The 24,908-nt window shown below is 43.5% G+C and overlaps 1 protein-coding gene across 6 annotated transcripts in view; it reads left to right on the forward strand.

The window, feature by feature from the left end:
- Nucleotides 1–22,603: 22,603 nt before the first annotated feature.
- PLEKHA6 (pleckstrin homology domain containing A6) overlaps nucleotides 22,604–24,908 on the forward strand; it is a 138,835-nt gene continuing 136,530 nt past the window's right edge. For 4 of the 6 annotated variants that reach the window (XM_081494932.1, XM_081494933.1, XM_081494934.1 and 1 more), the window contains exon 1: nucleotides 22,720–23,214. In XM_081494932.1, coding sequence (XP_081351058.1) covers nucleotides 23,132–23,214 — 83 coding nt within the window. In that variant the 5' untranslated portion in view covers nucleotides 22,720–23,131. Of the gene's footprint in view, nucleotides 23,215–24,908 lie in introns of all 6 variants that reach the window. The other 2 variants (XM_081494938.1, XM_081494936.1) reach the window with 1 other exon arrangement.

Consider the following 24,908-nt stretch of genomic DNA (forward strand, 5'->3'; position numbering starts at 1 on the left):
CCCTCCTTTAAAAGAAGTGATCAGACAGTGATGAGAAGGACAAAAGGGACCATTTTAAATGGAAAAACAATTCTTACCAGTTTTGTCCAGATCCTAATTGTTAGAACAAAGTTAAAACTTCAGTCTTAAAATCCTTGGAAGTTTTAATTGAACATTTTACACACTTAAAGTCTTGAAATGGTGCTTTATGTATCAATGTAGCATATGAAAGGCTTTGTGCAGGCAAGTAACATTTCCTTTTTTAAGTGTTGAAATGTGATAACACCCCATCTCATCATCTTTAACTTGAAATCAAAACTATCAGATTTTATTTTTTTATAATTTAGGGAAGGTGAAGTTAGGGGACTAGAAGACTTCTAAATTGGCTTATTCAGATCCAATGATTTAAATATAACCAGTTTTTGTTGGGACTTTATAAAATTGTATAACTGTTAACCTGTAAATTATAATAAATATATTTGCAATTATTAAATGTTACATGGTATTTTGGTTCAACTTTATATTGTGTTTTACATTGTTTTTGGAATTACTGAGCAGGAGTTTCAGAGTTAAGTCAGGTGTTTTTGTAGAAGCATTATAAACTTAAAGGGTGCTGTACAGATTTATGTGGTTAAAAAGGTTATGTGACATGGTAATTGCTCTTCAGCTAACTGAAGAGGAGGAAATGGTTAAGGAGGTAGATATAATTGCAAACTACATTTCGGTATTAGATAAGAGAAGTTGGTTCTTAGAGTATGAAATGCCCTTCTTAGAGACAGGATTTGATTCTAAAACCCGCCCCAGCTATGTACTAATGCTGCAAAGAAAATAGTAAAATAGTATTCACAGAAGCAGTAAATTAATATGCTGGGATTAGCATAGTGTTTCTCCTAAGTAGCAGGGAAGTCTGCTGCTTTATTTTGTGCATTATAATTAATGATAACTGATATTGTCAATCATGATGTTCTCCCATTTGCAATATTGAATACATGTGATGGTAACATCTGAAAAAGCAAACTTCTTATCCTGAAGAAGAAAAAAGACATTTGGACTATAGCAAGCCTATTAATGGAATTCTTAATTATAGCATTCTTAATTTAGGCATTGAATCTTGTTAGCTAATGAAAAATCATTAAAGGTGTATTTCTTAACTGGAAGGAAAGAAACTAACAGTTGCAGATAAATCAGTGTTTAGTACAAATTGAATTGACAACCTAGGTTATACCTTTATTACCATCTTAGGGTTAATTTAAGCATTTTTGGCTCTCTCCCCCAGGAAGATGTATGAAAATAGTCATGTTCACATCAAGCCAGGTTTATTATGACTATCCTGGTATCCCTATAGAGGTGGTGATGTTTGTTATTGTTTAACAAAGTTTAAAGCAAATATTTAATTGCTGATCTCTGAAATTTTGAGTTATACACAGATTTGGGAGTTTGTTGGTCTCATTTGGAGACTTCCTTTGGACCCTTCTTTTTGTACCTTTTAAAAATGAAAATAAAAATTTTTTTTTTCTCATTTACAAAAGTATCTAACAGATGTACAAAGACATCCTGGTACATTCTAAAAAAGTATGTTGCCCACCATTTTTTTGGAGCTAAGAGACCTAATTTCTTTTTGTGTATGAAGAGGTTTTGATACTCTTAAATGATTATGACACAAATATTGGCTATTTGGAATGTTCCTATATTGGAAATTAGGATTCTTATGGACTTAGTTGAATGCTTTGGTCAATATAAAATACCAGTCTTTTTCTCCTTGGATTTGCTCCATTGAGACTAAGTTTTTTACTGGTCAAAATGGCTCAGTGGGTAAACAGTCCGCCTGTAATGCAGGAGACACAGGAGATGCAGGTTTGATCTTTGGGTTGGGAATATCCCCTGGAGGGAGAAATGGCAACCCACTCCAGTATTCTTGCCTGGGAAATGCCATGGATGGAGGAGCCTGGCGGACTATAGTGCATGACTGCTAAGTCGCTTCAGTTGTGTCCAACTCTGTGACCCCATAGATGGCAGCCCACCAGGCTCCACCGTCCCTGGGATTCTCCAGGCAAGAACACTGGAGTGGATTGCCATTTCCTTCTCCAATGCATGAAAGTGAAAAGTGAAAGTGAAGTCACTCAGTCGTGTCCGACTTTGCGACCCCATGGACTGCAGCCCACCAGGCTCTGTCCATGGGATTTTCCAGGCAAGAGTACTGGAGTGGGGTGCCATCACCTTCTCCGATAATGCATGGGGTTGGATCACAAAGAGTTGGACATGAGTCAGCACATGGCACATGATTTTAAAATACAAAAGCAGTATGATATCAAGCTTTGCAACTCTAGTAAAATAAGTAGGATGAATAGATCTAACCCTGCTCACTTTGAGGATTCATAGAAGACCTATAGTGCATTCAATTAATACATATTAGTGACAGGTTTGAGATCAGGGAAGTTAAAGAGAAATGATTTTATACGTGGAATAGAGAATGCATGATGGAGTTTGGGGTTATGTTATTACTGTGTAACAATTTGAGTCACACCAGTGTTTTACAGTTGACAGACTCAAGCTCATTAGGGAAAATAGGGGAAATCAGACTTGGTTGCTTGACCCAGAAAGAGGTACCCTAGCGATCTAATGAAAACAGGTCTAGAAAGCTGAACTATAAAGAGACAACACTTTGGAATGATTTTTCAGGTTCTGTTCTTTTATTCCATTACCCCTCCCTTTGTCTCAGTACTATCCTTTTCTCCTAGTTTCCTTCTGCCTTTGTTTGCTGAACATTTTATTTTCACTACTGTTTTACAGACCTTACCTAGAAGAGGAATGAGGACCTTCACAGCAAAAGAACAGCACAAGTGTCAGAGGTGTGTTCATTAGCAATACTATCCATCAAGATGACACTGCAAATTTCCCCACCAAAATGTTAGGTTAATATATACACTGGATTAACTTTTAGAAATATCCCCAAAATGTTCAAGGTCAAAGAAAGAGGTGGTACTAAAACTGGATTATACTGCTCTGAGGCAAGCCTGTTTCTCTTAATGGGGTTAATGCATTGGCTTTGAAGGTAGAAACCAGAGAGGAGTCCCAAAAGAGTTTTTTAAAAAGTTGATCTGGATATATGTTGTGGAAGGGTTGTTTTTAAAAACAAATTTCATCATGAGAAGACTTGTTTCCTCTTTGGATCTCACATATCATCTCCAAGAGACCTCTGACAACCCTATCCAACCCCTCCCTTCCCACTATCTTTAACCTTTTAAAATTGTATTCGCTGCCCTCATCTTAACATTTTTACTTATTTCTTGTCTACCTTCACACTCTATAAACTCTGTAAGTAAGGATCTTGTTCTGTGTCTTGTTTACTCTATGAGCACATAGCCTAGGACTGCACCTGGCACATTATAGTCAACAGATACTTGAATGAGTTGATAACTTTCTTTAAGTCAGTTCCCATATAGTCTTTACTGAGACTTCATCAACACAGCCATGTCTGATTAGAATCCAGTTTGCCTCAGTTATAGATGATACAGAATCACAGAACTGAAAGGTCCTTAGGGAGAAGCTGTAGCAGAGCTCTAAATTTTTAGAATGTAATTACAAATTTCAATTGTAATTGAAATTTGTGCTAGAGATACCTCATCAATTAATTTGACTGTCATTAACAAGGTACGTGTTAATTTATGAAGTTAATATGTGAGCAAATCAGCTGAGACCTTTCTTTTCCAGGATTAAAGAGTACTAAAATATTGTGCGTGCATGCTAAGTCGCTTCAGTTGTGTCTGCCTCTTTGTGACCTATGGTCTATAGCCCGCCAGGCTCCTCTGTCCATAGGATTCTCCAGGAAAAAATACTAGAGTGGGTTGCCGCACCCTCCTCGAGGGGATCTTCCCCACCCAGGGATTGAATCTGCGTGTCTTAAGTCTCCCATATTGATAGGCAGGTTCTTTACCACTAGCACCACCTGTACTGAAGTATTAAAAGTATTTTCCCCACCACAACCAGAGGTTTCATTTCTACTCTTTTTTAGAAAACAATTGGCTTTGAGTAAAAATGCTCAGTTGATTCCACCAGATGGCGTGACTAGCCATCTTAGAGTGCCTGACAGATTCCTGTTATTGCTAATCTGATGGCTGTTGCTTGCTTGGAGGTCATTTCCTTAGTATATAAACAAGCTGGCAAACCGCACTGCCCTGCCCATTCTAGGCCTGCATGACCCCCTGTGACTTCACCTTTTTGTGGTAACTACTCATCACTGATAGCTCCCTGATAGCTTCCCTGATAGCTCAGTTGGTAAAGAATCCACCCACAATGCGGGAGACCTGGGTTCAATTCCTGGGTTGGGAAGATCCCCTGGAGAAGGGAAAGGCTACTCACTCCAGTATTCTGTCCTGGAGAATTCCACGGACTGTAAAGTCTATGGGGCGCAAAGAGCTGGACACGACTTTCACTGTCACTCATCACTGGGGGCTGTTCCTTACAGGAGAACCAAAATTTATCTTTGAACACAAATAAATGAATTGGTTCTTCATGGTCTCCATGGAGGAATAATAAAATAAATATGGCAATTTAGGTGATTGTAAGTGAGATATAAGAGGCTGATGTACAGGCATTTGCTGGGGTTTTGTGTTAGAGTTTTTCCTGTTAGGGTTTTATCTCACTTAACTATTTGTGCAACATTCAGTTTTCTGTTGCATTCCTGTGCATCGGGGCAGTCACTCTCAATGAGAGGAGACAGCCATGTTGCTTGGGGCATGGGAACTCCCTGTGCCTGATTACAGAATTGTATATGCAACTGGCATGGAAGGAGGAAAAGAACCTCAAGAACTCTTGGTCTGAGGCTTTGGGCGGGCATTACCTGTTTCCCGCTCGGTAGCCAAGGCCAGGTGGATATCCAGGACTGCTCTTTGGTGGGTTTGGCATTGGCTCCAAGGGGCTGCTCCCATCTGCTTCTAGGTGTACAGAATGGAGGCCATTACATGTTTGCCTACAACTTTCCTAAGCCTGCAGTGACGGAGGCACTTTCAGCTTGCGGTGGTTTCCTTTCTTTTGTTTCTGCTTGGTTTGACTGTGTAGGGAGGCTAGGCATGTTTTTGTACCTTCAGGAATTTACACGGGAGTTCTTTGTTTTCTTTACTTCTGATTGCCACGTGTTCTAGATATTCACCTCTGAACAAATCTCCCTTCCCCAGGACCATCTGCTGAAAGTCACAGCCTGATTGGCCTGGGGGATATAACCCAGTACTACCTGAGAAATGGCAATGCTTTTAGAATGATATTGAATTACAGAAGAAAAGTCCTTCATTGGGATGAAAGTGAAAGTGTTAGTCACTCAGTGATGTCCAATTCTTTGTGACCCCATGGACTGTAGCCTGCCAGGCTCCTCTGTTCATGGAATTCTCCAGGCAAGAATTCTGGAGTGGGTTGCCATTTTCTTCTCCCGGGAATCTTCCTGACCCAGGGATCGAACCCTGGTCTCCTGCATTGCAGACAGATTCTTTACCATCTGAGCCACCAGGGAAGCCCCCATAGGGTGAAGCAGGTGCATTTTCTTGCAATTAATTTCCCAGGTTCTTTCAGGTAGGATGACAGTTACATTTAGCACGTGTTCCTTATTTTTCCTTTTTTCTCATGCAGTTGTTAAAAAAAATTAAATTCATTTAAGCTAAAAATAAAGATCAGTTCACCCATTTCTTCCACCCTCACACTCTTCTCTGGCAATCACCAATCTGTTATCTGTATCTTTGAGCTTGTTTTTATTTGTTCAGTTTTTGTTGTTGTTTTTAAGATTTCACATATAAGAGAGAGCATATGATATTTGTCTACTTATTTCATTTAGCTCAATGCCGCCTAGGCCCCAGGTTGTCACAAATGGCAAGATTTCATTCTTTCCAGTATCTCTTCTTATCATTTAGCATAGAGCCCCCTCAGGGTCCCTTGGGAATATTTACCTTCTGTGATCAGGTTCCATCTGCCCTCTAAAGGCTTCCCTGATGACTCCACCTCTACATCCTCAGAGCTCATTGTCATATTTTCACTGTTGCAGTGCCCTGCACACATTCTTATCATTGTTCATCGCACTGAATTGTAATTATGTTTGCAATTCCATTTCTTCCTGTAGATTGTCACCTCTTTGGTGGAGGCTTCTTCAGCACAGGGACCAAAACGTCTTGGGTGCACAATATACTTTTCTTTAACTCAAGTTACAATTTCCAAAGTCTCCTTCTCTTAGTGGATAGGCTCCCTACTCTGCACAACAGTTGCTGCCGCTGCTGTTGCTTCAGTCGTGTTCGACTCTGGGCGACCCCATAGACAACAGCCCACCAGGCTCCACCGTCCCTGGGATTCTCCAGGCAAGAACACTGGAGTGGGTTGCCATTTCCTTCTCCAATGCATGAAAGTGAAAAGGGAAAGTGAAGTCACTCAGTCGTGTCCAACTCTTCGTGACTCTATGGGCTGCAGCTTACCAGGCTCCTCCATCCATGGGATTTTCCAGGCAAGAGTACTGGAGTGGGTTGCCATCGCCTTCTTCAGCACAACAATTGAGTAATTTACTAATTCATGTATTTCAAAGAAGCAATTAAATATGTGAAAAGGTCTGCCTTCAATATAAACATAATTTTTATTTTTAGTATTTGAGATATTTTGAGAAGCTAGTATTACTAGTGATGACTTTATACCTAAGGTTTTAAATCAGTTGATATTATGTCTTCATTACTGATCTTTCAAGTGATACCATGAGGTTTATTGAAATTTGATCAGTATTATGAAAGGCACTGCTTCATTAGGCAGGATATAATTCATATCCAATTTTCCTAGTTAAGGACTTTTTTTTCAATCAGCTTATTGAGGTATACTTTACATATGGATTTCCCTGGTGGCTCAGACGGTAAAGCATCTGCCTACAATGCGGAAGACCTGGGTTCAATCCCTGGGTTGGGAAGATCTCCTGGAGAAGGAAATGGCAACCCACTCCAGTATTCTTGCCTGGAAAATCCCATGGATGGAGGAGCCTGGTAGGCTACAGTCCATGGGGTCGCAAAGAGTCGGATACGACTGAACGACTTCACTTTACATATAAATAAAATTCTCCAATTTTCAGTATAAAATTCAATGAGTTTTAAGATTTGTGTACAGTCATGTAAACACTAACACAATAAAAATACAGAGCATTTCCATCACTTCAAAAAGTTGCCTTATACTCTTTTCTATTCAGCCGCCTCTCCAACCTCCAGCTTTTGGCAGTCATTGCTCTGCTTTTTATCATTGTTTCACCTTTTCTAGAATTTTTAAGAATGGTGTCATATATACAGTATGTACCCTTTTGTGTTTGGCTTCTTTTACCAGTGCAATGCTTTGAGATTCATCTGTGCTGTTTAGTATATCAGCAGTCCATTCTTTTTTGTTGCTGAGTAGTATTCCATTGTATGAGTATACCACTATTTATTCATTCACTAGTTGATGGATGGTTGGTTTGTATATAGTTTATGGCTATTGTGATTAAAGTCGCTATGAACATTTGCATATAAGTGTTTCTGTGGATGTATATTTTCATTCCTTTTGGATAGATTTAAGAATGATATGCTGGATAAAATGATAACTATATATATATAGATAGATATATATATAAAACTTTATAAGAAAACGCCCAGTTTTCCAAAGTGTCTGTTCCACTTGGCAGCCAGAATGAGAGATCCAGTTGTTTCACACCTTGCCAACACTTGACACTGTAAATCTTTTTAAGTTTAGTTACTCTAGTGGGTTTGTAATGACATCTTATTTTAGTGTAAATTTTTATTTCCTTGATGTTTAATGATATAGCGAAGTATGTGTTCAAATTTTTCATCCATTTTTTAAACCAAGTTGTGTGTGTGTGTATATATAAAATATTTTCTCCTAGTCGTAGCTTGCCTTTTCATTTTCTTAATGTTATTTGAAAAGCAAAATTTTTAATGTTGCTGAAGTCCAATTTATTGATTTTTCTTCTATGGTCTGTGCTTTTTTTATTGCCCTACCTCATAAATCTTTCTCTAGTGCAAAGTCATAAAAATTTTTGCTTATTTCTTTTGCTGGACATTTTATGGTTTTAATTTTGACATTTAAGTCAATGACCCATTTTGAGTTAACATTCTGTTTGTTTGTTTTCAAATGAACTTAACTTATTTATTATTTGGCTGTTCCGGATCTCCATTGTGGCACAGGCTCTTCACTGTGGTGCTTCTCTAGCTGTGGCACAGGGGTTAGTTGCCCCGCGGCATGTGGGACCTTAGTTCCAAGACCAGGGATTGAACCCAGGCCCCCTGCATTGGGAGCTCAGAGCCTTAGGGACTGGACCACTTCGGGAAGTCCCTGAGTTAATTTTTGTATATGATATGAAGTAAGGTTTTGAGATTGATGTTTTTACACACACATAATGAATTGTTGAAAAGTAACCTTGGCATCTTTATTAAAAATCAATTGACCATATTAGGATTTCCCTTGCAGACCAGTGGTTAAGATGCCATGCTTCCAATGCAAGGGGCATGTTTCCATCCCTGGTCAGGGAACTAAGACCCCCATATGCTGTATGCATGGGCAAAAAAAAAAAAAATCAACTGACTATATACTATTTCAATTTCTGTTTCAGTGACCTGTATCTCTGTCTTTACATAAATGCCACACTGTCTTGATTACTGTTAACTTTATATTAAGTCTTGAAATCACTCTGTTCTTTTTCAACATAGTTTTGGCTCTTGTAGGTCCTTTGCATTTCTCTTTGAATCTTAGAAGCAGCTTATTAATTCTTACAAAAAAAAATTAACTAAGGTATTAAATGGGATTGCATTGACTTTATAGATTGACTTTAGAACATTGACACCTTAGCAATATTGTCTTCTGATCCAAAAACAGAGTACATTTCTCCATTTGTTTGGGCTTTAAAAATTTTCTATCACCAGTGTTTCATAGTTTTTCATATACATATATTTATTTTGGCATACTGATCTCGTATCCTGTGACCTTAGAATTTTTACATTTATCTGTTGAATATTAACAGTATATGCCTTTTATTTCTTTTTTCTTATCTTATTGTACTGGTTAGAACATTTAGTATATTTTTGAACAGAAGTTGTGAAAGCAATCATCATTGCCTGGTCATTAGGATTGGTGATGTCTTCTCTGTCATTCCAGTGTTGGTGATTTATATCTCTTCTCTTCTTTTTCTTTTTAGTCTGTCAAGAGGTTTGTCAATTTTATCAATCTTTAAAAAGAAACAGCATTTGGTTTCATTGATTTTTTTTTCCCTTGTTGTTTTTGTTGTACTTTGCTCTGTTTTGTGTTCTAGTCCACTGATTGCTGATTTATAATCTATTTACTTCTTTCACATTCTTTGGGTTTAGTTGTCTTTTTCAAATTTCTTAAGGTGGAACTTAAAGCACTGATTCAAAACTTTTCTTCTAATGTAAGCACCCAATGCTATAAATTTCCCTATAAGCACTGCTCTAGCTGCTTCTCAAATGTGTTCACATGTTGTAATTTCATTTTCATACAGACCCAGATATTTTCTAATCCTTCACAAAAAAGATTTATCCAGTCCCAAGTGTCATGTTCTGAGGTTGAGAAACCCGCTTTCTTTAATATTGTATACCCAAAGCTCTAGCAGTTTTTCAAGAATAAATACTTCTTATATTGGGGGATCCACCTTTGGTTCATTTCCAGAGCCCTGAGATATTTCTTTTTGACAGTTTTGTCCAGTCTTATGGAGAGGATTGACAATTTTGTCACACTGCCATGGCTGTAAGTTTGACCATACTTTTACTTTTAACCCTATCTGTCCTTGTATTTGGGCTTCCCTGGTGGCTCAGCTGGTAAAGAACCCACATGTGATGCGGGAGACTTGGGTTTGACCCATGGGTTGGGAAGATCTCCTGGAGAAGGGAACTGCTATCCATTCCAGTATTCTGGCCTGGAGAATTCCATGGATAGTATAGTCCTCGTACTTAAAGTAGGTTTCCTGTAGACAACATATAGCTGTTTTTTGTTGTTTAGTTGCTCAGTTGTGTCCAACTCTTTGTGACCTCCGCAGACTGAAGCCTGCCAGGCTCCATTGCCCATGGGATTCTCCAGGCAAGAATATTGGAGTGGGTTGCCATTTCCTTCTCCAGGGGATCTTCCCAACCCAGGGATTGAAACCACTTCTGCATGGTAGGTGGATTCTTTACTGCTGAGCCACTGGGGAAGCCTGTTATAGTTGGTTTCTTTAAAAAAATTAAATTTGAGGGTATTGGTTGCTGCATGCAGGTTTTCCCTAGCTATGGTGAGGGGGGGCTACTCTTTGTTGTGGAGCTCAGGCTTCTCACTTCAGTGGCTTCCCTTGCTGTGGAGCACAGGCTCTGGGGGTGTGGACTTCATAGTTGCAGCACACAGGTTCTGTAGTTGTGGTGTGTGGGCTTAGTTGTTGTGTGGAACGTGGAATCTTCCTCCACCAGGGACTGAACACATGTCCCCTGCATTGACAGGTGGGTTCCTATACACTGCACCACCAGGGAAGTCCATGCAGTTGTATTTTTGAAATCCAATATGATGATGTGTGCCTTCATTGACTATGCTAAAGCCTTTGTGTGGATCACAACAACCTGGAAAATTCTTAAAGAGATGGGCATACCAAACTGCCTTACCTGCCTCCTAAGAAATCTGTATGCAGGTCAAGAAGCAACAGTTAGAACCAGACATGAAACAATAGACTGGTTCCAAATAGGGAAGGGAGTATGTCAGGTTATTGTCACCCTGCTTATTTAACTTCTGTGCAGAGTACATCATGAGAAATGCCGGGCTGGATGAAGCACAAGCAGGAATCAAGATTGCTGGGAGAAATATCAATAACCTCACATATGCAGATGATACCACCCTTATGGCAGAAAGCAAAGAAGAACTAAAGAGCCTCTTGATGAAAATGAAAGAAGAGAGTGAAAAAGATGACTTAAAGCTCAACATTCAAAAAGCGAAGATCAAGGCATCCAGTCCCATCACTTCATGGCACATAGATGGGGAAACAATGGAAATAGTAACAGACTTTGTTTTCTTGGGCTCCAAAATCACTGCAGATGGTGACTGTAGCCATGAAATTAAAAGACACTTCTTCCTTGGAAGAAAAGCTATGACAAACCCAGACAGTGTATTAAAAAGCAGAGACATTACTTTGCCAACAAAGGTCCGTCTAGTCAAAGCTATGGTTTTTCCAGTAGTCATGTATGGATGTGAGAGTTGGTCCATAAAGAAGCCTGAGTGTTGAAGAACTGATGCTTTTGAACTGTGGTGCTGCAGAAGATTCTTGAGAGTCCTTTGGACTGCAAGGAGATCTAACCAGTCCATTCTAAAGGAAATCAGTCCTGAATATTCATTGGAAGGACTGATGCTGAAGTTCCAATACTTTGGCCACCAGGTGTGAAGAGCTGACTCATTAGAAAAGACCCCGATGCTGGGAAAGATTGAAGGCAGGAGGAGAAGGGGATGACAAAAGATGAGATGGTTGGATGGCATCACCGACTCAATGGACATGAGTTTGAGCAAGCACCAGGAGATGGTGAAGGACAGGGAAGCCTGGCATGCTGCAGTCCACGGGGTCGCAAAGAGTCAGACATGACTGAGCGACTGAACAACAACAAGGTCTTCATCGCTGTGTGTGGGCTTGCTCTAGTTGCAGTGCTCAGGCTCCTCATTGTGGTTGCTTCTCTTGCGTGGGCTCTGGAGAGCGCTCAGGCTTCAGTAGTTGTGGCTTGCAGCCTCAGTAGTTCTGGCTCACGGGCTCCAGAGTGCAGGCTAACCCTTTATTTTTGAATGATATTTCCACCAGCCAAAGAATTCTAGGTTTTTTTTTTTTTCTTTCGGTACTTTAAAGATGTCACTCCATTTTCTCATCCAGCTCTTAAACTCTTTGAGTCCCTGATTTTGTGCTAGGTCCCTTGGAGTTAAAATGTTAGACACAGCATTTGTCTCAAGTTAACAGTTTCAGTTTCCCTTTTCCCAGTAACAATTCTGATACTGCTATTGGGAATATAACCTGATATTGCTAGTAAGATCATAGCCATGTGTAATGTACAGTTATTTCTTTTCACTTGAGGGGTTATATACTGTCTCATCACCTCCCTTTGACTCTGATCCTAATGTTACTTCCTCATGATTCTGTGTTTCTCTGTACTCCTTCCAGAGCACACAGTCTTCGCTGCCTGTTCCATCTAAGCGGAAGTTTAAGGGATCAGACCTCTTTGGTTTCCTTCCCAGAGCTCTTTCCAGTGCTGTGAAGAGAACCTAGGCATTGATCCAGTGGGCTTGAACTCCAGTTTTCCATTTCCACCAGCTGTGTGCCCTTGAGGAAATTACTTGAATATTAAGGGGTCATACCTAAAATTTGAATAATAATAATACCTTTCAGAGAAGTTGGGAGGACTAAATTAGATAATGTATGAAAAGTTCTTAGTACCATAATTGACATATAATAATACCAACTAGTGTATATTATGTGATATGTGTATATATCTCCCAATTTACAGATGATGAACCTGACACATAGCAACCTACCCAAGGTTATACAACTAGGGAATGGCAGAGAACTGGGAGTTAAGCCCTGATTGATTCCAGAGTCCATACTTTTACCTATGATGCTTTACTCATTCTCTCAGTAAATATTAATAGAAATGCGGTTGGAGTTTGAAAAATAAGTACTCTTGATCAGGTGAATGTTGGAGGAAGAGGAAACTTCAAGTAGGAAAAAATGGGTTTAGAGAAAAGGTAGAAATGGAAGAATATAGAGAGCACATTGGAGAAATGACTAATAAGCTGGTCAAACTGGGTATAGGTTCTATGGGATGGAGGATAAGCTTTGTTATGTAGGGTCTGAATGATAGAGTACTTTGAAAGCCATGCTAAGCAATTTGGTCTGTTTCCTTCTACATAAAATGTCGAGCCAGCAAGGCAGTGACATGGTCAGACTCGTTCTTTTGGAATAGCTCTTGGGTCATTTGAGCAGAAACCAGAAGAGAGAGATCAAGTAGGATGTTCTTGTACAAGTACAGGTATGAAGCAGTGAGCTCAACCAGAGGGATGGCTAGACTGGAAAGGGGATGCTGGGAGTCATGAAGGTATTACGGTTGACAGGACTCAGAGACTGATCAGATGAAGAAGGAGAAATTACAATGGGTCAGCTTTACTATGTTTGGTGACAAGGAGGAAGATGATGTTTAATAAGCATCTCAAACTTAATACATCTTTAAATTAGTTTTCCCTGAGTCCTCGTTATCTCAGAATATGGTACAATTAACAATCATCCCATTTCTTGGCCCCCTAAACCTAGGAGTAGTATGACCAACTGTCCTGATTTGCCTGGGAAAGATCTCTTGGCGAAGGAAATGGCTACCCACTCCATTATTCTTGCCTGGAGAATTCCATGGACAGAGGAGCCTGGCAGGCTACAGTCCCTGGGGTCATAAAGAGTAGGACATGACTGAGCAACTGTCACTTTCACTTTTGTCCTGGTTTTAGCTCTGAAAACTCCACGCCCCAGGAAACTCCTCCTCTCAGGCAAACAGAGATTGTTGGTCATCCTAACCCAAAAGTCACCTTAGATTTTCTTCTATTTCTCACAATCAATTGGAACTCCCTCCCTCCAGATATACCCTCTTTCCACCTACACTGCCACCTGGTCCATGCCTCCACTGTGTCCTACCTACAAGGAGCAGGCAATTGGATCTGTGCATCTGAAGCCCAGGGGAGAGGTCAGACTCAAATAGAAACTTGGGAACCGGCAGCATGTGGATGATATTTAAAACAATGGAGGAAGGACTTGCCTGGTGGTCCAGTGGTTGAGAATCTGCCTGGAAATGCAGGGGACACGGGTTTGATACCTGGTTGGGAGGTCAGGGAACTAAGATCACACACGCTGCAGGCAACTAAGCCTGCACACCACAGCGAAAGAGCCCACGTGTGGCAACTAAGACCAGTTGCGGCCCCAGTAACTAAACATTGAAAAAATAAAGTGGTAGAGGAGATTGCCTAGGGAGAGTAGGGAGAGAGTATGCAGAGAACGTACAGAAGCAGGCCAGGGTGGAGTTTGGTGGAGTTGGGATACTCCATCATTTTGAGGTTAAACAGAGAAGTTGTAACCCAGGAGTTTAAGAAGCAATAGCCAGTGAAGCGGGAGATAAACCAGGGGAATGTGGTGTCATGAAGGCCTGGAGGGAAAAAAAGCTCCAGGCAGGTTGTGGTGGCCAACTGTGTCAAATCCTGGACAAACAAATGGATTTAAAAGAGAGTTCCTGTTCCCAAGGAGCTTCAGACTAGGGAAACAGGAAAGTGAGCTCTCATACATGAGTACTGTAACAGCGACAAACGTGGGACACGTGGCCAATGCTGAGGGCTTCTTCCTGGGCTGTGATTTCAAGGAGAATTGAAAAAGAAAAGAGAGAAGGATTCTGCAGGCCAAGAGGGCCACAGGCACAAAGGATAATCAATTGCAGGGGTTTCAGGATGGCTGGGGTATAGAGGGTGAAACAAATGGGGCACCCATTGCATGGAGGAGAGAGGGCAGAACTGTCATCAGGAAGATCACCTAAGGTGAGACAAAAAATGGTCTGCTGGATTTGGCAACCTGGAAATAAATGTTTATTTTTGTCAGAAGAATTCTAACCATTTTCAAGGAGCTGAGGGAACAGAAACCAGATTGTGAGTAACTGGCAATAAGGGATTAGACACGCCAAGGATATAGGGCATTTCTTTAAGAAACTTGAAGTGAAAGGAAGGAGAAAGTGGTGATAAGGTAATTGGGGTGGGGAGGTTGGCATGGGGCTTTTTTTTTTTTTTTTAAGGCAGAATTCTTGAACTTCATTATAGGCTTTAAGGAAAGAACTGGAAGAAGGGGAAGCTTGAAAATATAGGGAAGAAGAGATAATTGATTTGACTAAGATTTCTGAAGGGCTTCCTAAGGGGCCCTAGTGGTAAAGAACCTGCCTGCTAATGCAGGAGACGTAAGGGACAAGGGTTCAATCGCTGGGTCGGGAAGATCCCCTGGAGGAGGAAAAGGCAACCCACTCCAGTATTCTTGCCTGGAGAATCCCATGGACAGGGGAGCCTGGTAAGGAACCGGTAAGAATGAGAACATTAAAATGTAACTGTGAATAGGAGGAAAGAAAGACAGATGGGTAGAAATACAGACAATGTTTTAACAGTAGGCATAGGGAGACTGCAGTGAAGGTGTTCTAGGTTAAGGCGGTGCCTTCCTTATGGCCTTTATTTTCTCTTGGAATAATGATGGTCTGCTGCTGAGAGTGACTATAGACACAGAAAGAGGCCTGTGGAAGACTGGAGAGTGAATGATAGGGGCATCAATTTATTTAATTCCCACAATGGCTTGGCATGATATTTTTCTGGTCATTGGAGCAGACAAGGTGGGCAGATTAATTCCAAGTGGAGTTTTCAGTAGGGTAACAGCTGAGGACACATGGACTAGAATCTTGGTTAGTGAGGGGATAAAGTCACAGGCCAAGGGTTTGGGTAGAGCAGTGCAGGAAGTGAAACAAGCAACAGATTAGGAGGAAAGTCAAGAGGCTAAAGGTACTGACCATGGGGTTGCAAAGAGTCGGACATGACTGAAGCGACTGAGCACAAAGGTACTGTAGGACGGCAAGGAACATGTGTAAAGGGAAGAAAGTAAAGAGGGTATTAAAAGAACCGAAACTGTGATCAGAACGTGGGATATTAGAGGTTTTGTCTTCTAGATAGGAGTAAATCCGAGTTGTGAGAAAGTCTAAGGAATGGCCTTGGGTGTGAGTAACTTATTGGAGTGGAGGTGAATGTCCCTGGAACTGCAGAGATTAAGGTGTTGCGAGGTTAGGGCATTGAATACTTTCTTCACATCAGCACTGAAATTCCCCAAAGGGAAAGGGAAACAGGAATGGAGAGGATGGTGGTGAACCAGAAGCCAGTGTAGAAGCCTGACCAGCAGGTTGGTGAGTGGCAGAGACAGGAAAAGGAACTGGTTGGTTGAAGGCTGGAACAGTTTCAGAAATACAGGCATAATGGTGCCTTGTAAGTTTATTGAACTAAACTGAACCAAAGTGCTGTGATAGTTCCAGGAAACGCCAAAGTCAGCACTAGCTGCCCTTTTCTAGAAAAACCCCAGATCAGACTTTAAAGTCAGTGCAGGAAGAGCATTGCCTAAGCTGTAAATTCAAGAAGAGACCCAGAGAGGAAAGGTAAGCAGTGAGTCCTGGGCTGTTTCTCCAGGCTCCACCTGCCCGTATCTGCCTGTGATGATAGACTGTTTCATTCTCTCAGCCCTGCCCCATCCTCCCCTCCACGCCCCAGCTCTGGGAAGCTGCCAGCGCCAGGTCTCTGCGCCAGGACACAGTCCTGGAGGAGAAGTCAGACAGCCATCTCGGGCTGGCCTCCTTCCCAGGAGAAGCCAGCACAGAGGCTGAGAGACGCAGCCTGGAGGAAGCACGTTTCAGGCCCTCCTCTCCGTGGTGAGCAAGGGCTCATTAGCTGAAACGATCATCTTCCAGGGCCTTTCTCAGACCAACCGCAAAATAACCTGAGCAGTCTCTCCACACTCTCACCCAGGAGTACAAGTCTCCTCCTGCTCAGACAGAACCCACCCTAACCTCAGCCCTTCTGGAACACAGGCACCTTTTGCACACTCCTCCTCCTTGTGAGTGACGTGAAGGCACCCAGGCTCACTTTCAGGACGTGGTTCTCTCCTGTTCGCCTCCTACTTCATTAGCCACTTGTGACTGAGCCTTTTGTTCAGGTTCCTTCTCATTAACATGGCCTCTAAAAAGTAGCATGTCCTGGTTCTCAGCCCTTGATCTCTGCCTCCTCCCTACTCACACACATTTTCTTTGTGATCTCAACTTGCTTCCTGGTATTAATACCATCTAACCACTGAAAAATACCAAATATCTCTACTCCTGGAACAGACGCTAATCTCGTACACGCTGTCATCTCCTTGGCATCTCTACCTGGGTATCTCATAGGCATCTCCAGCATGACATGCTCAGAGCTGAAGTGGTTTCCCCACTCTCCCCTGCCATGCCTGCTCTTTCTGCAGCCGACTCCCATCTCAGTCAGTGGCAACTCTGTTCTTTCTGGTGCTCAGGCCAAATCCCTTGTAGTCAGGTAGCAGGAAACCTTGGAAGTGAGCCTTGAGAGCATTCTCATCACTCACAAAGAAAAAGAAAGGGCAAATTGTGCTTGCATTCTCTTTCTCTCACAGTCCAATTACAATCTATAAGCAATTTCTAGCAGTTCTGCCTTTAAAAGATACCCAGAATCTGATGGTTTCTCACTGCTTCTATCCACCAAAACAATGAACCAAACCATCATTGTGTCTTGCTTGGATTATTGCAGTAGGCTCACAACTAGAATCTGTTTCTGCTCTATTTCAAATAGCAGCTAGAATGATCCTCTAAGAGAGTCATTAAATCATAATGATCATGTCTCCTACACTCAAACCTCCAGCAGTTCCCCATCTCATTTAGAATAACAGCTGATCTTCCCGTATCCTGGAATGATCTAGCTTCTCCCACTGGTCCCCACCTCCACTGGTCCTCATCTCCTTTGCCTCATTTATGCTGCTTCAGCCATGCTGGCCTCATTATTTCACAAACATTCCAAGGATATTCCTGCCTCAGGGCCTTTGCACTTATTGTTTCCTCTACTTGGAACATGTTTCCCCTATGTCACATGGTTTGCTGTCTCACTTCCTTCAAGTCTTTGTTCAAATGTCCTTCTGCTTAATGAGGCCTTTGCTGCCAACCCTATATGAAATCTATGGAATATAAGATAGCAGCATCCACTACTCCCCTATCCTAAACTCTTTCCATTTTTCTCCATAGACTCATTGTCCTCCAAGACTATGTATTTATTAAATGTAAATTCTATTGAGCAAGGACTTTCTGTTTTATTCACTCTTGGATCCTCTGTACCTAGAAGAATATTGGGGTCACAGAAGGTACTCAGCAAATATCTGTGGAACAAATGTAATTCAGTTCAACTGGCTGTAGAGAAATTTCAGGATTCTCTACAGAGAATTTCAGGTAATCAGAATTTCAGGTAATCCTCTGGTTACCAGCATCAGGTCAACAGTTTTTTATAACAAAACGTGCCACTCTCAAGATTTCTCTCGTGGTCTAGTAGTTAAGAATCTGCTTCACAATGCAGGGGACAAGAGTGTGATCCCTGGTTGGGGAACATGGATTCCACATGCCGGGGAGTGGCTAGGCCCGCGGGCCTGCGTGCTGCAACTACTGGCCTACACGCCGTAGCCGCTGAGAGCCGCACAGTCCGAGATCTGACACAGGCAAATAACAGACAAGATAAATAAATACTAAAAACCCACCTCTCTAAAACTTTTATCAAATCACAACTTCTATCAAGCAACTACTTTGGGCTCTTGCATGTTTACATAATCATATATCTATTAATAATCTCAGCAGAGAGGCCCTTGATTTCTTTTCCTTTGCTTCCTCGTTCCTGTAAAATAATTAACAGTGGCTAGTGACCTAGCCTGCTGCATAGCTATTAAACACCAGCACTCAACAAAAATTACTCTTGTGGTTATTCTTTAGCAGAGCAGAGGAATTAGTTACAGTCATCTTATAACTGTGAGTCTCCTGGCCAGATATGTTTAAATGATAAAGCAAATGCCTTTAAATATAGCTTTGTACTGATTGGGTTCTCAGGAGACCTGAGTTGTGGTCCCAACTCTCCTGAGGAATTGCCATAGCTCTGGGTACTTCTCCTGAGTTCTCTAGTACCCTTTAGAGGGAAATTATAGACTTTGACCAGATGGTCACAAATGACATTTCCTTGATCTAAAATTGTAGTTTTATTGGAAGAGTTCACATTCTCAAGTCACTAGAAGTGCAGGTGGTTATCTCATTGACTTTCTCAAAGAAACATTGGTTACAACAAAGCAACAGGGTCACAAGACACTTTGACCTTTGTCCTTGCTAGCACTTTTTCAGTTGTTAGGGACAGAAACTGGCTGAAGCAAATAAGGGTGTTTATGGGCACCGACAAGTTGAAATTCCAGTGACAGAGCCTCTTCTGGTAAGCTGGTCCTGGGGCTCTAGGACATGAGGACACAATGTGTCTGCATCTTCTGACCTCACTTTCTCCTGGATTGGTTTCACTCTCAGCAGGCTTCCCCTCATAAAGACCCCAGTAGCACCAAAGTGACACCTGCCCACTGGAATCCAGGAGATACAGGGCTTCTTCCCAGGAACTCTAGGATCTTCTTAAAACTGAATCTCACTGGTCTGCTCTGAGTCATGCGTCCTTTCCTGAGCCAGTGGAGCTGGGGTGAGTGTGGGGGCAGCCCATCCAACCCATATGGATGAACAGTGGCAAAAAGCTAGACGTCAAAAGGAAGCTCCAGGGGCTATTAACAGAAGAAAGGAGGTTGGCTATTGGACAAGTAAAAATAACAGACATTTATTTCAGTCCTTAATAACTTACGATTTTCTTATAGGTACTGTGTGAATTTACCAAGATGCTGTAACAAATTACCTCAAACTGGTTGGCTTAAAACAAAAAAAATTTATTTTCTCACAGTTCTGGATTCCAGAAGACTGAAACTGAAGTGTTAGGGCCACACTCCCTCTGCAGGCTCTGGGGAGAATTCCTTCTTCGCCTCTTCCAGGTTCTGGTGACTGTCACCATCCCTTGCTTTGTGGTGGCATCACTCCAGCCTCTGCCTCTGTGGTCACATTGCTTCCTGCTTTCTGTCTGTCTCAAGTCTCCCCCTGCTTTTCTCCTATAAGGACGTGTGTCATCGAATTTAGGGCCCACGGAATAATCCGGGGTAATCTCCTTATCTCCAGATCCTTATCTTAATTACATCCAAGTAAGGTCACATTCATGGGCTCCAGGGATTTGACATGGACAGTTTCTGGGGAGCTGTTTTTCAGCCTACCACTGGAACCAAGCCAGAAGGATAACATTCAAGTGACTGACTTACACTCTCAAAATATATGAGAGAATCAGAATCATTTCTGAATATTACTGATATATTTTATCTACATGCTTTGTTGCTTTTAAAGAGATAAAATTTGCTGTAAGGAAAAAACAACTAAATTTCTGATTTAATTGCAAAGCAGGTAAGCTTTTCATTTCAACATATCACTCTCCTGCCTTCCTCCAGGTAATTGTTGAACCAATACCTATTTTTATTTGAGTTTTCTACTCTTTCTGAATTGTCTTTAGTTTCTTTGCTAAAGAAAGTTTCTTTGCTTAGCAGTATCAGTCCTGATCATATTTAATAAACAAGAACTAGAATGTAGAGTCACTGGCGAGAATACACCACAGTTAGAAAGTATTTTGAAACCTGATTTCCTGTACCAAATGAGTAAAAAACATTCAAAGTTTCAACCACTTGCTCTTTTTTTTGGTCTAGGTAAATGTCCCAAGGAACCCCAGGCTAGATTAGAGATAAACAAGACAAAAATCTTTTGAAGAAATCCTCAGGAGCCCCTGCTCCTCCAAGAAGACAGTGGCGTAATACATGTTTTCAAAACATGTCATATTGTTCCGTATTCCCACCCACCATCAGCCCAAGAAGTTGTACTTACTGGTTGCTCAGGTTGGACAGGGAGTGCACTGGTTGCTGGTATTTTCCCTGGAGGCATCTTGGCAGCAGTTCTGGTGGTTCAGATCCTCTGATATCATAGGGGTGGGCAGCTGGCTCTGGGCTTTATCAGTGGGATGGGCCTTAACAGGTGTTTCACAAGGTTGGGGATGGGGGACTGGTGAGGAGTCTGACCCCTTGACCTTCCCATACCCTTCAATTCAGGAACTACAATTCAGGAACTCCTCACCTATGATTCAGATGCAGCTCTGCTTACTGTCAAATGCAGCTTTCTTTACTAAAAACATGTAGGATCTGAAAAGGGAGAAAAGAGTTGGGTATTATGGGTTTTTGCTCCTTTTTGCATCTGGAGAATGGACCAAAACTGGCACCAAGAATCAGCCTGTCTGTTGGCAGAGTGAATTTCCAGTGTTGGAGGTAGAATCATGTAATGGAAAGAGTTCTGGCCTGGACATTGGGCAGAGCCTTGCTCAGTGACATGAACTTTCCCTTCACTTCTTTGCTCTGCTGTTTCCTATATTTAAGTCAAGAGGCTAGGACGAGATGTTCTTTGAGGCATCTTGTGGCTTCAGTATCTATCAGATGTATACACATTACACCTAGGTTGAGCCTTAGGATTCCTGAGAAGGCTCACTGGTTGTTCTTTTTTCCAGAAAGCTCTCCCCACACACACCTGGATGTTACTGGTGGTTATATTTATCTGGCCCCTAAATAGGGTCCAAAAGTATAGGATTGTGGTTAGAATTAAGAGCTGTTTCTAGTTAGGATAGTATCAGTCATTCATCAAATATAAATTGTGTGTCCCAGGTAGGTGCTGGGGCTATAAAGATGAATCAAATGGAGCCCCTGCTCTGAGGGGCACACAGACCACTGCAAGAGACAGATAAGTAAACCAAAGATTGCATTACAGTGTGGTAAGCTCCACTGTAGGTATGCTCAGTCATGTCCGACTCTTTGCGACCCATTGGACTGTAACCTGCCAGGCTCCTCTATCTGTGGAATTCTCCAGGGAAGAATACTGGAGTGGGTTGCCATTTCCTTCTCCAGATAAGCTCCACTACAGGGTTATTAATAAAGTTACATGACACATAGAGGATAGACATATAAATCTGCCTGGAGTGGAATCAAGAATGGCTTTCTGGAGTAGGTGACACACAGGTTGATACCAAAGGGATGAGTAGGAATCACCTGGGTAGAACAGGCATCATGTCCCTTAGAATGTTAAAATAAGCTTGCTTATTCAACAGATACTTGCCAACTGCCAAACGACACATTACTTCCTCTAAAGAGAGGTATCTAATTATTCCCTTGGGTCTGACACATGGATTAGGACAGTGTTTACCTAATGGGAGCCTCAGGGGCAGGTCCTGAGTAAGCTGGGAAAGCTGGCTGGAGTCCGACTTTGATGCAGACCAGAGACAGCAGAACTGTCAGTCAGTTCAGTCGCTCAGTCTTGCAGACTCTTTGCGACCCCATGGACCGCAGAACTGTGGGCTCCAGCAATACCATTTTGATATACTAGTACTGAATGCTTGCGATCTATGTTCCGCACATGGAACACATTCCCCCCTTTCTGTCTTTTTTCCCTTTCCTTCCCTCTTCTACACAGATTAGGTCTATAAAAGCTGTCGGTTTCTGAGTACATAGGAAGGTCTCACTCCGATTCTTCCTTAGTCATGGCAGGCTTCTTAGAGGAAGCACTCAGAAAGACAGGTAAGGAAGGACTAGCTTGACTCATGAGATTGACATTCTAGCCAGAAGGGGCCCCTTGCTACTCACAGCCGTGCCAGCCTTCCCTGCATCTGACCTTTGTTCCTCTGCTAACCTCTCGCTGAGCAGAACCAGGTCTGATCACTTCCCCCTTTCGGGTCAGTGGCTGGACGTGTACCTGTGGTTCGGGATTCCCAGCTCTGTCCGCCAAACGGGTGCCCCCGGCGCCGGGAGTCAGGACTCAGGGGCCCGTGGGCCGCGGCGGACCCCGCCGGCCGGGAGCGGCCCTCGGGGCGGCGCGGGGCCCCGCCCTCCGCTCGCCGGGCGGGCGGCCGCGTGCGGGCCGGGAGCCGGGCGGCAGCGCCCTCGCTCGCGCTCGGCGCCCCGCGCCCTCCGGGGAGCGTCCTCCGGCTCGCGCGCTCGCCCGCTCGGCCCCGCCGGCTGCCCGGCCGAGGCGAGCAGACGGGCCCGAGCCCTCGGCGCTGCCCGCGAGCCGCCCGGGCGAGCGGGGCGACGGAGCCCCTCCGCGCTAATTGCCCGTCATTAAGTTAAGGAGACGGCGGGAGCGGAGCGCCGACTCCGGGGGCGGCGCGCGTCTGCGGCCGGGCTCGCTCGGCCCCGCCGGGGTTAAGTCTTCCGCTCGCTGCCGCCCGGCTGGCGGCCAGCTGCCTCCAGCGAGAGGCCGGAGCCCCGGGCCAGGGAGCCTGGAGGACCGCCTCGGACCCCTACCCCCGTCGCCGCCGCAAGGAGGAGCAGGAGTGGGGGGCTGGCCGTAGGCCCCCCGCCCGCCCCCCAGCCCGGCGCCCCGGTGCGCGGAGAGCCGAGGGGCTGCGGGACTCCGAGATGGCCGATGAGATTGACTGGCTGGACTTGCCCGGACGGTGGACCTACGGAGTTGACCGCGGTGGGAGAGTCTTCTTCATCAAGTATGTGAGCCTCCGTCATTTTCTCTCCCTCTCTCTCTTTCCTTTCCAAGTTGTCCAACTTGAAAGGCAGCAGGGCTGGGGACCAGCCGGAGAGGCCAGATGGGGGGAGCGGTGGCTGGAACAACAGGCATGACTAACAAGTTTATCACTGTGCCTGTTTGAATGTGGCTCCCGCCTTTTCCCCAGTGGGTCAAGGTCCAGCAGAGGTTCAGCACTCCCCGCACCTGGAGAGGCAGGCCAGGTGCTGGCTTTGCCCTCTCCCCTGGCTGCAGGCAGAATGGGGTCCCTGAGGAGAACAGCTGGACCTGGTGCCCAGCCCGCAGGTCTTCCCTTCCAGCTCTGGTCACTGACAGGGCCGCGCAAGGTCCTTTCTTCCTTGTGCCCACCCCCACCTTTCCTACCGGAAGACGTGGGCTAAGTGACAACATCCCAGGAGACTGCCTCCCCTACCGCCCCGCATTCCCTCACCCCGGACTCAGGGCTCCCCAGATAGCAGCCCCTCCCCGCCCGCACCTTTACAGCGCTGTGGTCAAGGGGAAGAAGGTGCCCACAATACACCTGGCATTCTTTAGAGAGGGAGGCTCTGCTGCTCTCAGTAATATATTAGCACTGTTATATTAATTTCATCAACCAAAATGGCTCTGGCATAATCTCGTTATAAGAGTGACTCTGCTGACGCTGTTTTGGCCTGCTCCTACTACAGGTATCTTTTGCCAGGATAGACATCTCCTGATGATGTAGCAAGCCCAGAAGCACAGCATTTGAGCTGTTACCCATCCATGATGGGTTTTCCCTTTCTCAAGACAGCTGCTCACAGAACATTAGAGCTGAGAGGAAGCTTGGATGCAACCCCCTCCTGTTTCAGATGGGAGGCGAGCTCTGCAGAGATGGAGAGTACTTGGCTGAGATGAAACCACTTGTTAATCAGAGTGCTCCCACCAAGCCCAGAGCGCATTGCCTTCCCTGTGCTCCAAAGTGCCTTTGCAGGGGTGCAGGTAGCCCGTGGTTTTCTTGTTGGTGTTACCGTTTCCACGTTTGCTATAGGCTTTTCTTCTGTCGTTATTAGTGTGATCAAAATTGATGTTGTAATTATACTATCTTAGACATTAACTCCACTAAACTTCTTGACCCTAGGTCAGATTCTGAAATAACAGAACTTCTCCAGTATTAAAACAAGAGTCCCTTTGGTCTTATGGCTTTAGAATCCATAAGAATCACCCAAGGAAATTAGTTTAAAAGGCCAGTTCCCAAGCCCTGCCTCCAAGGATCCTGTCTGAGTCAGAGGATCTGGGGTGGGCCTCGGAATCTGCATTTCCACAAGCTCCTCAGGGATTCTGATGAAGTGGTTAATTTGGCTTTTCCCATCTTTCTTCTCAATTTCTTACTTGCCTTCCAACTTCTTTTTGTTGTTCATTCCTTAGACATTTATAGAATAGCCACTATTTGTCTGCTGCAGTGTTAGGCACTGAGATAAAAAAAAAAACAACAATAAGACACAGGTTTTTCTTTAAAGGTGGTAGAGAGAAAATGCAAACAAACACTTATGAAATAATAAGATACATTCCAGAGGTAATTTGCATGATGTTATAGGAACACAAGGAAGAAAGAACTATGGGTCTGAAGAGTTGAGGGAGGGCTTCTGGGAGGAGGAGACATTTCACCTGCTTCTGGAGGAGAGAGACCAGAGGCAGAGA

Source organism: Giraffa tippelskirchi, chromosome 5, assembly GCF_054371585.1.
Source record: "Giraffa tippelskirchi isolate mGirTip1 chromosome 5, T2T-mGirTip1v1.2.pri, whole genome shotgun sequence".
NCBI classification, from domain to species: Eukaryota; Metazoa; Chordata; class Mammalia; order Artiodactyla; family Giraffidae; genus Giraffa; species Giraffa tippelskirchi.